The sequence below is a fragment of the Mauremys reevesii genome, unplaced genomic scaffold (genome assembly GCF_016161935.1).
Source record: "Mauremys reevesii isolate NIE-2019 unplaced genomic scaffold, ASM1616193v1 Contig22, whole genome shotgun sequence".
In the NCBI taxonomy this organism is placed as follows: Eukaryota; Metazoa; Chordata; order Testudines; family Geoemydidae; genus Mauremys; species Mauremys reevesii.
This window is the reverse complement of record NW_024100832.1, coordinates 33,108-47,120: the sequence shown is the minus strand read 5'-3', so window position 1 is coordinate 47,120 and position 14,013 is coordinate 33,108. Positions and strand designations below refer to the sequence as shown.

At 51.9% G+C, this 14,013-nt stretch overlaps 1 protein-coding gene across 1 annotated transcript in view; it reads right to left on the bottom strand.

The window, feature by feature from the left end:
* Positions 1-14,013, bottom strand: part of LOC120393530 (zinc finger protein 777-like) — a 31,356-nt gene that overhangs the window by 12,032 nt on the left and 5,311 nt on the right. Inside the window, exons 5-6 of the mRNA XM_039518121.1 lie at positions 11,657-12,534; positions 10,209-10,347 (exon numbers count right to left, since the gene is read on the bottom strand). Of these exons, the coding sequence (XP_039374055.1) occupies positions 10,209-10,347; positions 11,657-12,534 (1,017 nt within the window). The remainder of the gene's footprint in view (positions 1-10,208; positions 10,348-11,656; positions 12,535-14,013) is intronic.

The following is a 14,013-nucleotide window of genomic DNA, read 5'->3' as shown; positions in this document are numbered from 1 at the left end:
TCCCACCAGCAGGATTGGGTCCTTCTCCCCCCACCCCTCCCCCCTTTCTCCTGGAAGGTTGAAATTGAACCTTCCTGCTTACGGGACTGTTCACCAACTACAGCCCCTCTGTGCTCTGAGCCTCTACGCCAGAGGTGGGGAACCTTTTTTCTCTCACACGCCACTGACACACAATAAAAATCAGTCGGGGGCCACACGCAAATAAAAAACAAAGTGGGTAAAACTGGTTGGGCTCCGGTTTTTGGGTGCCTGGGCAATGACAGGGGAACAGTCTCCTCCCACAGAGGGGGAGTACAGTTTTGTGGGGCCCCCTCCCCATCTCTTCTGCCTGTCGGGGAGCAGGGTCCGGGCACGAGGGCTTTCCCTGCTCTGCCCACCTCTCCTGATGGGGAGTGGGGTCAGGGCATGGGCCGGATGCATTTAAGCAAGGGGCCAGATCCGGTCCGCTGGTCATAGGTTCCCACCCCTGCTCTACACAGACACTCTCCTGCAGGCATGCTTTTGGATGTACCACCACCAGCAGCAGCAGCTTAGAGACTGGACTCCATTTTAAAGAGCTACCAAACATATCCAAAGTGTCTAGAGCGGAGCGTCTGCCTGCTCTTCCCTGCATCCTTGAGGGGTCAGTCATAAGGCTGTTCTGCAGTAACCAAATCTTTCCTCAGAACCTGAGTCCCAGACTGCTTACTTACAGGATCAGCCTGGAGACGCTGATGTTCCAACAACATTGTCTCCCCAAGAGGCTGTTCAATTCCCTAGCCATTTTCACCTTCTCTAGGCCATCCAGACTGGATCTTTCTAAAGCCAGGTCAGTGGATCCATATACCCCTGAAAGACCGGCAGCTAGGAACTGAAACAAGTCTCCCAAATGAAGTGTTGCTTTCTCCATACAGTGATCCACCCTGAGTTAACTCCATCAAATCACACCCATCATTTGCAGCAAACTGCTTGCAAAAATTACCATGAAGATTTCTCTCTTCAGGAAACTTTCTGAACAACCACCCATCTTTTTTCTGCTCTGCAGAAGCATTGCTCTGTGGAGCCGCAACAAACTTCTTCTGACTTTCACTTACATCCAGAATCACCTCTGGAACATCAAGAGGATTTTCACATAACCTCCTTTCAGGCAAGCTGCTAACTCCATGGTTAAAGGGTTAGAGGCACTCGCTTTCCCGCTGCAGCTTTCCTCACTGGCAATATACCCACACACAAGCTTAGGAACAATTCCTTCTTGGGGTCCAGAACCACCTCTGGGACAACTGAAATATCCTCACCCATCGTAGGCTGAAAGGCACCTTCTGTCTGCTCCACAGACAAAGGACTGGACATACACTCTCCTTCTCCAGCAGGCACACTGCTATTTGCAACAGGCAAACAATTGGAAACAGTTTCTCCCTCAACAGATAAACTGCTGTTTTTCACAAACAGTGACTCATCATACTGCACTACTTTAAGCAAAACATTTCTATTTGGTTCAGGCTCACTTTTACAAACTTCACCTGCCAACAATCCATCACTCACCAAAACCCTGCCCATAGTTAGGGCTTTAACTTGGTTAAACACAGAGAACTGCTTACTGTCAGACACCCCTCCTTCCCAAATCTCCCTGTTAGTTACAGATAATACAGAGGATTGACATTCATACTTTTTCTGGGACTGGTCATGACATTAACCTGATTAAGCGTATTTGTCATGTCATTATTAAACAACATACCAACATTGTTATAAACTGGACAGTTTATCTTTGCTGTTGAGATGATTTGGACTTTCAGGAAGATACAGTTTTTGCTGTTCTTTTATTACTTTGATTTGGAGTTTAAGTCTGGCAACTCTTTCCTCAGCAGCCAGTTCCAGTTTTCTGCATTCCTTGGCAGCTTTCTCCATAGCAGCCAGCATTCCATCTGCTTCTTTTTCCAGAGCAGCTATCTTCTGCTTTTCTTGCCATTGAAGATCTGCCATTTCCTTCTCATGGTGAAGATGCTGGCTATTTCTCAGGGCTTGCAGTTTTCATTGTGGATCACTCCTTGTGCCTAATGTTAACCTTTAACACTCTCAGTATCAAAATTTTAAACTTGGAATAGTGTGGGGATTCTGATCCAAAATCCAAATGATCTGGATCTGTGGATCCTGCTGACTACGCCAATGTGACCTGGCATACCTAGGGCAGCCCTCACTGGAAATGCCAAGGTCAGGGCAGGCTGCAAAAGGGAGAGCAGATACGCCCCAAACTGGTGGTTAACACTGAAGTTAAACTCTCCAACCAGTCACAAACTCTGCTTCTGATTCCCACACTGTTTATAATGAAGCACAAAAAAGGGAATTACACATCCCCCAGTTCTCTGGCTCCCAATCAGCACCTAGGGCCAGTACAGTCAAAAGTTATTTTAAAACTCTGCTCACATATACAAAACGTTCTTCTGAACCAGCCACATTGCCAGGTCAGTATTAGGTTGGATCTTACCCACAATCCCATGCTGCCAGCCAGTCCTTTAGTGTCTGAAACTAAAGGTTTATTATAAAGAAAAAAGAAAGAACAAGAAGAGAGTTGTTCAATGGTAAAACAGTCACATACATACAAGACTTCAAAGTCCATAGATCAGGTTCTTAGCAGTATTGGTGAGTTTGCTGGCTTGAAAGTCCCCCTGGAACATCCCCAGCTGGGATGGGCCATTCAGTCCTTTGTTCAGAGCTTCAGTTTGTAGCAAAGTCCCTCCAGAGGTAAGAGGCAGGAATGAAGACAATATGGAGAGGATGCAGCTGCCTTTTATAGTCTTTTGCCAGGCAGCCTGTGCTTTGTTTCTAACACAAGCTGCCCAGCACATGGCAAGGAAACCTTAGAGTTCTGCTCATAGGCAAGCCCCTGCATGCCTTGCTGAGTCATAAGATGTAGCCTCTGACCCTTTCAAGGGGTTCACTGTACAGCTGATGTCCCTTGATGGGCCATCAAGCAGGCTGGGCGTGCTGATGCCAATCTGTCTGGGGGTGTCACCCAGATGCAGAGCACAAGTTTGGAAATACAGATGTACCATGCACATCTATAACTTACAATACAAAGGTGATACAAGTATATATAAAGATCATTCTTGGCAAATTACAGTATAACATTTTCACAGATACCTTACATGGCATATCTGGCACAACTCATTGCAATTTTACAATATTGGTATTCATAATATCCTAAAGTGTCCCCCAGATTCCATACAGTGTCACACAAGGGTCACCCAATTAAACTAACAGGCAGCAGGTTTAAAGCAAACGTCAGGAAGTCCTTCTTTACCCAATGCACAGTCAACCTGTGAAAATCATTATGAAGGCCAAAAGTAGAACTGGGTTCAAAAAAGAATTAGATCAGTTCCTGGAGGACAGGTCCATCAATGGCTTTTAGCCAGGCTGGGCAGGGACACAACCCCACGCTCTGGGTGTCCCTAAACCTCCAACTGCCAGAAGCTGGGAATGGGCGACAGGGGATGGATCACTTGATAGTTGCTGTCATAAACAGATAGTTAAGGGTTAAGGTCTCTTTTACCTGTAAAGGGTTAACAAGCTCAGTGAACCTGGCTAACACCTGACCAGAGGACCAATCAGGGGACAAGATACTTTCAAACCTCGGTGGAGGGAAGCCTTTGTTTGTGTTCTTTGTTTTGGGGGGTGTTCTCTCTTTGGATCTAAGAGGGGCCAGGCTCTCCAAGCTTCCTGAAATATTCTCTTCTATGCAGTATAGTGAGTATTAGAAAGGTGGATTAGTCTTTTGATTGATTTCTGTATTTGCAAATGTGTGTTTGCTGGAACAATATTTTACCTCTTTGCTGTACCTGTACTTAAGCTAGAGTCCCTCTAGTTTTTATAAGCTGTACCCTGTAAGCATTTCCATCCTGATTTTACAGAGAGGTTTTTACTTTTTCTTTCTTTAATTAAAAGCTTTTCTTTTTAATAACCTGTTTGATTTTCCCCTTGTTTGAGACCCCAGGGGATTAGTCTGACTCACCAGGGATAGGTGGGGGAAGAGAGGAGGGGGGAAGGTGAATCCCTCTTAGTTTTAGATTCAAGGAGTTTGAATCAAAGAAGTTTTCCCTGACGACCAAGGGAGGGAAAGTCTGGGAGGGGGAATGGTTTATTTCCCTTTGTGTTAAGATCCCAGGAGTTTGGATCTGTGTTCCCCAGGGAAAGGTTTGGGGGGACAGGGAGTGTGCCAAAACACTATATTTTTGGCCGGTGGCAGTGTTACCAGATCTAAGCTAGGATTTAAGCTTAGAAGGATCCATGCAGGTCCCCAGCTTTTGGACGCTAAAGTTCAAAGTGGGGAACAAACCTATGACAGTTGCCCTGTTCTGTTCACTCCCTCTGGGGCACCTGGCACTGGCCACTGTCAGAAGACAGGACACTGGGCTAGATGGGCCTTTGGTCTGACCCAGTGTGGCCGTTCTTATGAGACTGGCACAGGCTGAATGTTTCCAAAGCAACTAGTGATATGAGTGTGACGGGATCCCCAAGGTGCAGCCTGGGATTGTGGGAGCGCTGTGCCCCCTGAACGCTCTCCAGCCTGGGCTGTCTCTCACAGTGCCTGGCTAGTGACAAGCAGCAAACCCCTCCAGGCGATGTGATCACTCAGCACAACCGCATGTGGAGCCCCACACCCAGCTGGATTGTGTGAATGCTCCCAGAGCCACTCCTGAATCACACGGGGAAAGGCACCAGCCAAATCCCCCCAGCTCCCAGCCTTGTACCTCAGGACTATACCGTCTTGCACTGCTCAAGACGAGCCGTGCAGATTTATTAATTGGTTCACCACTTCATCAACGGAAAGTGAATATACACCGACCTTTGCAAACCTGAGCAGATTTACTACACTTCATGCAAGCTCACCGGTAAAGATAGGCAGTTAAACAAATGTATTGACTACTAAAGATAGATTTGAAGTGACTATAAGTGACAGGCAAAAAGTCAGAGTTAGTTACCAAAATAAAATAAAATATAAGCATTCAGTCTAAACTCTCAACCCTGTTAGACTGGGCAACATCAGGATTAAGCAGTTCTTCTCACCCCACTGGATAGTGCAGTTCACAGATTTCACCCTTGAAACCTGGGCCACTCTTCTCTGCTGGAGTCTTAAGTCTGCTCAGTGTCGTTGTTGCTTGCAGCATTGGTGGGGGCAGGAGAAAGGTGACGCCTGGGCCTGCTGTGTTCTGTTTTATACCCTCAGTCCCATGTGCTTGGTGAACACACAAGTCCAGGCATGTCTGGGGGACACTGCTGAGTCTCCAGGCAAGGCTGAGCAATTCCCCTGGTGCAGCCTCCTGCAGGTGAGTCATTGCATTGTAGCTCCCTTGCTGGACAATGGCTGTTGATGGGTTGTTTGACACCCCGCCTGGGCGTTAGTTACTTTCCTTGTTGTTGCCTCTGGGGAGCTAATATCTGGCTGATTTCCTGATTTACCATGTTTTAGTGACAGCTACACAACACAATTCTCAGAACTTCATGTGCATTAATGCTATACACATATGGAAGAGAAATGACTTTCAGCAGATCATAACCTTTCCCCTGATACCTCACATGCTCTGCTTTATGTGCAAGATCACAATTATAGACAGATGAGGAATGGGGGTTACAGTATGCTCCCTTCAAGCTATAGTATGTCACAATGAGGTGACATGTTTGGGTGTCCAAATTTAAATATGTGGATGGGGCCCATGGTTTTTTCAGTGCTGAGTAACCTGCCTCTGAAAATCAGGACCCTTTCAGATGGCTCACATTGGGCACATGGAAATCAGGGCACCCCAAATCCCCCATTACTGATAAAAATTGAGGCCACCGATCTATTAGTTTTAGCTACAGGGGTTTATTTTGCAGTCTTGGTATTTTTCAGTTTCTCCACACCCCTAGAATGCAACACAAGATTTGCATAAACCTGGCTCCCACCCCTCACCCAGCCCTAGCCTTCCCCCCTCATAGCCTTCCACCTTTGCCTGTGTGGGTGTGGTGCAGAGACCCTGAGTGAAGCTGTACAGGGCTTGCACTTGTGCAGAATAGGGGCGGGGAGTAATTGTTGTTTTTATTTTAAATCTAGGAAATTAAATACCAAAAATGGCATTAAAAATGTGAAGGATGCAACGTGAAACACTTGATCGGGAAACGACCAAGTTGCAGTTGTGTGAAATTGAGGTTTAACTCCAAGGAAAAATTTACGTTTGAAGGACTGGACATTGGTGTGATGGGTTGGATCACAGAAACCCCCTTGGGAACTGCCAACTGATGTGCTGAGACGACCTCTGAGCCCGTTTTCCCTGGCAGCTTGGGACTTCAGTGCCCTACCTGGTTGGAGCCAGACACGCTAGTCTGCTGCAAACCCAGACCCAGGTCTGAACAATGTCCCCCAAAAGCTGCAGGCTTCACTGAAAGCAGCTCACAGAAGTGTTCCTGTCTCCAACACTCAGATGCCCAGCTCCCAATCGGGTCCAAACCCCAAATCAATCCGTTTTACTCTGTATAAAGCTTATCCAGGGCAAACTCATACATTGTTCACCCTCTATAACACTGAGAGAGAGATGCACAGCTGTTTGCCCCTCCCCCCAAGAAATAATACAGACTCTGGGTTAATTAATAAATGAAAAGTGATTTTATTAAATACAGAAAGTAGGATTTAAGTGGTTCCAGGTGATAAAAGACAGAGCAAAGCGAATTACCAAGCAAAATAAAACAAAACATGCAAGTCTAAACCTAATACAGTAAGAAAGCGATTACAGATGAAATCTCACCCTCAGAGATGGTCCAGTAAGCTTCTTTTGCAGATTAGCCTCCTTCTAGCCTGGGTCCAGCAGCCACTCACACCCCCTGCAGTTACTGTCCTTTGTTCCAGTTTCTTTCAGGTATCCTATGGGGGTGGAGAGGCTCTCTCTTGAGCCAGCTGAAGACAAAATGGAAGGGTCTCCCAGGGGCTTAAATAGACTTTCTCTTGTGGGTGGAGACCCCTTCCTCTCTCCTATGCTGAATCCAGGGCCGGCTCTCGGCACCAGTACTCCAAGCATGTCCTTGGGGCAGCACTTTCCAAGGGGCGGCACTCCGGCTCCTATTTTTTTTTTTTTATTGCTTCGGGCGCAAAAAGCCGCCCCTGAGTGGAGGTGAGCTGCGGCGGTGGGGGGCGTGGAGATGGCCACAGGAAGTGACCCTGGGGGTGGGCAGAGGAACCGCTCCCCACAGCTCACCTCTGCTGCACTGCCACCTGATCCCCCGAGCGCACTGCTGCTCCGCTTCTCCCGCCCAGGCTTGCCGTGCAAATCAGCTGTTTTGTGGCAAGCCTGGGAGGGAGGGAGGGGGGAGAAGCGAAGTGGTGGCAGCGCGCTCAGGGGAGTAGGCAGAGCGGAAGTGAGCTTTGGGGGGGGCACGGGGAGGGCCGCAGGAAGTAACCCTGGGGGGGCAAGCCTGGGAGCGAGGGGTAGGACGGGAAATGTGGCACAGCCGGGGGAGGAGGCGGGGCCGGGGATTTGGGGAAGGGGTTGGAATAGGGTGGGGAAGGGGCGGAGTGGGGGTGGGGCCAGTGGGGTGCGGGAAAATTTTTTTGCTTGGGGCAGCAAAAAACTTGGAGCCGGCTCAGGCAGCATCCAGCTGCGAGCTGGAGTTTTGGAGTCACCTGGGCAAGTCACATGTCCACAGGGCCGACTTTAGGCCAATTCAGCCAATCCCCCTGAATCGGCCCTGCCCCTAAGAGGGCCCCGCGCCCAAGCCCCGGTGCGGTGTCCTGGCAAGAGCCGGTGCACGGTACCGGGCTGGCCCGGCTTCCCCAGGGGGCAACTTAAAGGGCCTGGGGCTCCCAGCAGGGGGTGCAGCTCCAGGCCCTTTAAATTGCCACCAGAGCCCCCCTGCTGGAGCCCTGGGGCAGGGCTGCGGGGCTCTGGGGGCTATTTAAAAAGTCCAGGGCTCCCTGCTGCTTCTACTGCCCCGGCCCTTTAAATAGCTGCTGGAGCCGCACCGCTTCCCCAGGGCTCTGGGGGCTATTTACAGGGCCGGGGCAGTAGAAGCAGGGGATGACTGCTAAAAACACCTAAAACTGAACTGGGGAAGAACTGGACCCAGGCTAGAGGTGTCTGGCCTGTGAAAGGAACATCTGGAATTCTAAGCTGCAAGCAAAAGAAGTTTGTCTTCTGCCAGGGATGGAGGCAGCTTCTCTGTTATGTTTTGTATTGAATGAAAACCAAGGCCTTGCTCTTGCAGGGGGATCCACACAGCATAAGGGTCCATCTAAATACACCCCATTGCAGGATGTGTTATTGCTGGGGGCGGCCAAAATTCTGGGCTACCTGTCAGTTCCCCCCCCCCCAAGCTTCAGAGTACGTTATTCCAGGGCTCCCCCGACCCGCATGGTCTGTTCTCCCCTCTCCCGCCATATGCCGCCCCTTTTCCCCTTCCCCTGCATGTTCTTCTTTTCTCACCTTCTCCATCCCCCCCACCCCCCCGACCCTGCGTGGGCTTACGGGTTTCCAAAGTCTGGATCCCCCTGTTCTCCGGTTTGCCCCCTCCTTTCTCCCCTCTCCTGCCGTTCTCCACCCCTCCCGCCTATCCCCCACCGCACTGCCCTGCTCCTCACTTCCCCTGGAAGCAGCCCAGGACTCAGAGCAGTCTCCAGCTCCGGAGATCTGCTCAGCCTAGCTAGGGCTTAGGCGAGCTCCCGTGACAGTCAGAACAGACAAGGTAGTTACACCGTAAGGGGAATAATCATCATTTATTAAGTGCTAGGACAGCGAATACGCGGTTCCTGCCCCCGAAGAACTTACAGTCTAAACAGCCAACACAAACACAGCTAGTCACCTCCACAGCTCACACTGGTCATGGGGGTGGAGGAAGTGTGGGGGAAACTACAGAGAGGAAGGGGGTAGCAGATCAGCAGTGGGGGAGGGGTCTGGGGTGGGAGCTCTCAAGGAAACCAGGGGGTCAGAGGGGAGAAAACTGCAGAAAGGTAAAAGATACAGACTAGCACCCGCCAGGACCCAGCCGCAGCCGGTTCACAGCTTCCCTCCATCTCCTTGCACGCCCAGGAGAGCCTGGTTAGCGGGGTCACTTCAAAGCCGTCTTTGCTTCCGTTTCGGGCAGACATGTGCCAACGGGCTGCCCCAGCACAGAAATCCTTCGGGGACCAACCAGCCCTTGGTGGCCGGCCGGCCATGGAGACTGCGAGCCGGGCTACTGCAGCGGGCCGGGGGCAAGTCGCGTCAGATTCAGTCATGAGGCTGGGTGGATTGTTTTTACCATCCCGTGTGGCCAAAAACAAATCGAGCCCAGATCAGACTCTTGCTGCTACCAACCTGTCCCACTCCGCTCCCCGTCTCCAAATGGCAACGAGAAGCAGAATGGCCCAGTGGCTAGGGCACCAGCCTTGGATTTCAGTGACCTCAGTTCAATTCCCTGCTATGCCACTGACTTCCTGAGTGACCTTGGGTGAGTCATTTAGCCTGTGCCTCAGTTTCCCCAGCTGTAGAGTGGGGTAATAGCCCTGCCCTTCCTCCCAGGCTGTGGTGAGACCTTCATCCCACGGATCTTCCAACCCACCAAGTTCCTCCCTCCTGGCTTTCTGCCCTTGTTTCCAGTCAATGACGGCAGGGGAACACCCTGTGCCATGAAGTTCCCTCCAGCTGAGGTAACTCCCACAGCCAGGATAATTCCATTCTATTTCCCTAAGCTCTAGATGGTGTTGACTATACTCTCTCTGCTTATCCCACCCACCTTGGTCCTTCTCAGGCCATGTCCCCCAGGGGAGCTCTGCTCTCGTGTGCTTCAGGCAGCGTGGGAGCCATGCCCGGCTCAGTGATGCTGAAGCACATGGGGTGGTATCCGTGCCCCGGAGCTGCAACAGGCGACGTGCTCTGCCCCATCTCGCTGAAATGGCCTTACAGGGGGTGGAGGGAGGTTACAATGTACAGGGGCTTGTGACCCACAGACTCCTTGGTGGCAGAAGGCCCAGGGTTTGCAGGGATCCCCTAGGTCGGATGGTCACCTCAGAGTGCACCGAAGGTCTCTACTCAGAGCCAGTAACCTACCGGTCACCAGAATCACTGCACGATGTATGTACGGAGACTAGTTAAGGAAAGCTGGCTCTGGATTTCCCAGGGAGGGAACAAGGCAGGTCACCAGGAGGCGACACACCTTGGAAATGCTCTTTTCAGGCAGGAGGTAGCAGACCCCGCTCTCCCTCCAGAGCCGTGTGTGACGGGACAGCTCACACCATGGGCCCGGCTGCACACTGAGCCACAGGCAGAAGAGGAGACCGTGAACCTCCTCTCGTGCAGACTGCACCCGCTGACACAACCAGCAGCTGACGTCCTGTTCATGAATAAAGACAAAGGACGGGACTGACAGAAGCTGGGGGGCAAAGAAACACACGGAACCCCTCACCTCGGAGGCAAGCAGCTAGTGGGGGGGGGAGCAATATTCTCCCAGCCGTGGGGGCTCTCGGGAATGGAAAGGCTAGGTCCTACAACACTGCTTGTCATTGTATTGTAGCTGGACCCACCTGCTATCGCTTGACGCTCTGGGCTTTGTTAAATAACCTTATCCTCCATTTCACCACGTACCAATCTAAGCGCTGGGTGGGAGCGGAGCGGAGAACTGAGGGGCTGTTTCCTGGGAAGCAGGAAATCTGTGACTCCTGCGAGTGTCCGGCAGGCCAGGGGCTGGACGCTCCAGGGAGACGCTGCAGGCTCGAGGGGGCCTATCGGTAACCAGCAGAGAGGAGGTGGGTCCTGCCAGGCCTAGGGGGGAGGGCTTGTGTTGCCTGCGGGAGTTGGGAAGCTGAGGCCTGGCAGGCACAGACCAAGCTTCCCCATGCTAAGGGCAGGTGGTAACAAGGTGCCCCGGGAAGCGTCACAGGGCGCCCCGGGAAGCGTCACAGGGCGCCCCGGGAAGCGTCACAGGGCGTCCCAGCCAAACACCAGGCAGGTGGGGAAATTAACTGCGAGGAGGATCACCACAGGACCAAACTGGAGAGCCCAGGGAAGGAAGGAATCCTGAGCAAGGTCCTGGAGGATCATGGCTGGGTCGTCCAGGGCCCCCGCGATGAGAATACACGGATCCCGCACACGTTCCCAGGCTCCACCGGGGCAGCAAGCTGAAGGAGCCGAATAGCTGAATATTCATGAGCCGGCGGATCCCCAGGGAACACCCGCTAAAACCAGCTGCCTAGTGCAGGCGTTCCCTCACCCAGGCCGGGGCTGCAGGAGACCCAGGGCCCGAGCCGTGGACGCCCCCTTCCCATGGGGCCCTTTGCCACTCAGGCACAGCGGGACACAGGGGCTGGGACACTGCAGAGAGAGCAGAGCCCAGCCCCACATGAGCAACTCAGTGGAGGTGGGGCTAGGAGGGCCCCATGTCCCCTTCGAGAGCCCCCCCATCTCCTCACCCTTCCCTCCCAGCTAGGCTCTGCCGGCCCTGAGTCCGGTACAGGGACCCTCCCGCCTCCTCCGTTTGAAAACCAATCTGACACGCCGACTTCTCTTAACAAAAAGCTGCACTCAAAATATAGCTTAGTTCCTGTAAAAATCTCCCAGCAATACAGTCGCTGCAGTGCGTGCTGCGGTGCCAGCCGGCTGGAGCTCCGGGCGTTGCTTTCGGAGGGAAGTAGCCCCCTGTGAGCACCCCCGGAGCACTGATCCTGGCCCTGCTGTTACCCCACGTGGCCTGGCCCCGGCCCAGGGAAGCCCTTCCCAGGGTGGATGTTCTGGTGGTAGTAGAGCGAGCGCTTGTAGCGGAAGCTCTTGCCGCACTCGGCGCAGTGATAGGGGCGCTCGCCCGCGTGCATGCGCTGGTGCTCCACCAGGTACTGGTTGCGCGTGAAGCTCTTCTCGCACTCGGTGCACTTGTAGGGCCGCTCCCCCGTGTGGATGCGCAGGTGCCGCGTCAGGTTGGAGTGGTGGCTGAAGTACTTGCCGCACTGTGTGCAGATGAAGGAGCCTTCGCTCCTGTCCGAGTGGATCCGCTGGTGCAGCACCAGGCTCACCCTCTGCTTGAAGCTCTTCCGGCACTCGGCGCAGGTGTAGGGCCGCTCCCCGGTGTGCGACAGGTGGTGCTTCCGCAGGCTGGACCTGTGGCAGAAGCTGCGCTCGCACTCGGAGCACTTGTAGGGTTTGCCTCCCGCCTGGGCCCCGGGGTGGGGTCTGGGGCTGGGTTTCAGGGTGAAGCTCTCCCCGGGCTGCGGCAGGCAGGCCCCTGCTCCCGCGTGGTCCCTCTGATGCAGGGTGAGATGCTGCTGGCTGCGGAAGCTCTTCCCACACTCGGCGCATACGAACAGCCTGGCTGCCGTGGGGCTCTGCAGCTGAACAAGCAACGGCTCGAGCTCCTGGGGGTCTGTCCCGCACTGAGACGGCTCCTCCAGGCCGTTTCCGGGCAGGGCCGCGGGCTCCCTCTCGGGGCTGCACAGACTCTCCTCATGAGTTGTTTCCTGCTCCGGACACTGGAAAACCTCCATTTCCGGCAACGTCCTTTGTAGCTCCAAGTTCTCCGGCTCCTCCTCAGGGCTCTCCTCCTCCACTTTGACCACCACCCCGCTATCTGCTGCAATACAAAGAGAATCCAGGCTGTATTCAGTGCATAGGCGGGGGATGCAAGCACCCTCCTGAAGCTACGGCATCCTGGATTCCCAGTGCAGGCCCATGGCCGGGCTGGGACTGACCAGGGCCAGGGAGCTGGAACAAGCCCCTCACAATACCCCTGGTAAAGAGGGGGCAGTTATAGTGTTTTACTGATCTTTTAAGAAAGGGAAAAAACGTGATCCGAGTAACTATAGGCCTGTTAGTTTGACATCTGTAGTATGTAAGGTCTTGGGAAAAATTTGAAGGAGAAAGTAGTTAAGGACATTGAGGTCAATGGTAATTGGGACAAAATACAACATGGTTTTACAAAAGGTAGATCGTGCCAAACCAACCTGATCTCCTTCTTTGAGAAGGTAACAGATTTTCTAGACAAAGGAAACGCAGCGGATCTAATTTACCTTGATTTCAGTAAGGCATTTGACACGGTTCCACATGGGGAAATATTAGTTACACTGGAAAAGATGGGGATCAATATGAAAATTGAAAGGTGAATAAGGAACTGGTTAAAGGGGAGACTACAACGGGTTGTACTGAAAGGTGAACTGTCAGGCTGGAAGGAGGTTACTAGTGGAGTTCCTCAGGGATCAGTTTTGGGACCAATCTTAATCTTTTTATTACTGACCTTGGCACAAAAAGCGGGAATGTGCTAATAAAGTTTGCGGATGACACAAAGCTGGGAGGTATTGCTAACACAGAGAAGGACCGGGATATCATACAGGAAGATCTGGATGACCTTGTAAACTGGAGTAATAGTAACAGGATGAAATTTAATAATGAAAAGTGCAAGGTCATGCATTTAGGGATTAATAACAAGAGTTTTGGTTATAAATTGAGGACACATCAGTTGGAAGTAACAGAGGAGGAGAAGGACCTCCGAGTATTGGTTGATCACAGGATGACTATGAGCCGCCAATGTGATATGGCCGTTAAAAAGGCTAATGTAGTTTTAGGATGCATCAGGCGAGGTATTTCCAGTAAAGATAAGGAGGTGTTAGTACCGTTGTACAAGGCACTGGTGAGATGTCATCTGGAATACTGTGTGCAGTTCTGGTCTCCCATGTTTAAGAAGGATGAATTCAAACTGGAACAGGTTCAGAGACGGGCTACTAGGATGATCCGAGGAATGGAAAACCTGTCTTATGAAAGGAGACTCAAAGAGCTTGGCTTGTTTAGCCTAACCAAAAGAAGGCTGAGGGGGGATATGATGGCTCTTTATAAATATATCAGAGGGATTAATATCAGGGAGGGAGAGGAATTATTTAAGCTTAGTACCAATGTGGATATAAACTGGACACTAGGAAGTTTAGATTTGAAATTAGACGAAGGTTTCTAACCATCAGAGGAGTGAAGTTCTGGAACAGCCTTCCAAGGGGAGTAGTGGGGGCAAAAGACATATCTGGCTTCAAGACTAAGCTTGATAAGTTTATGGAGGGGATGGTAT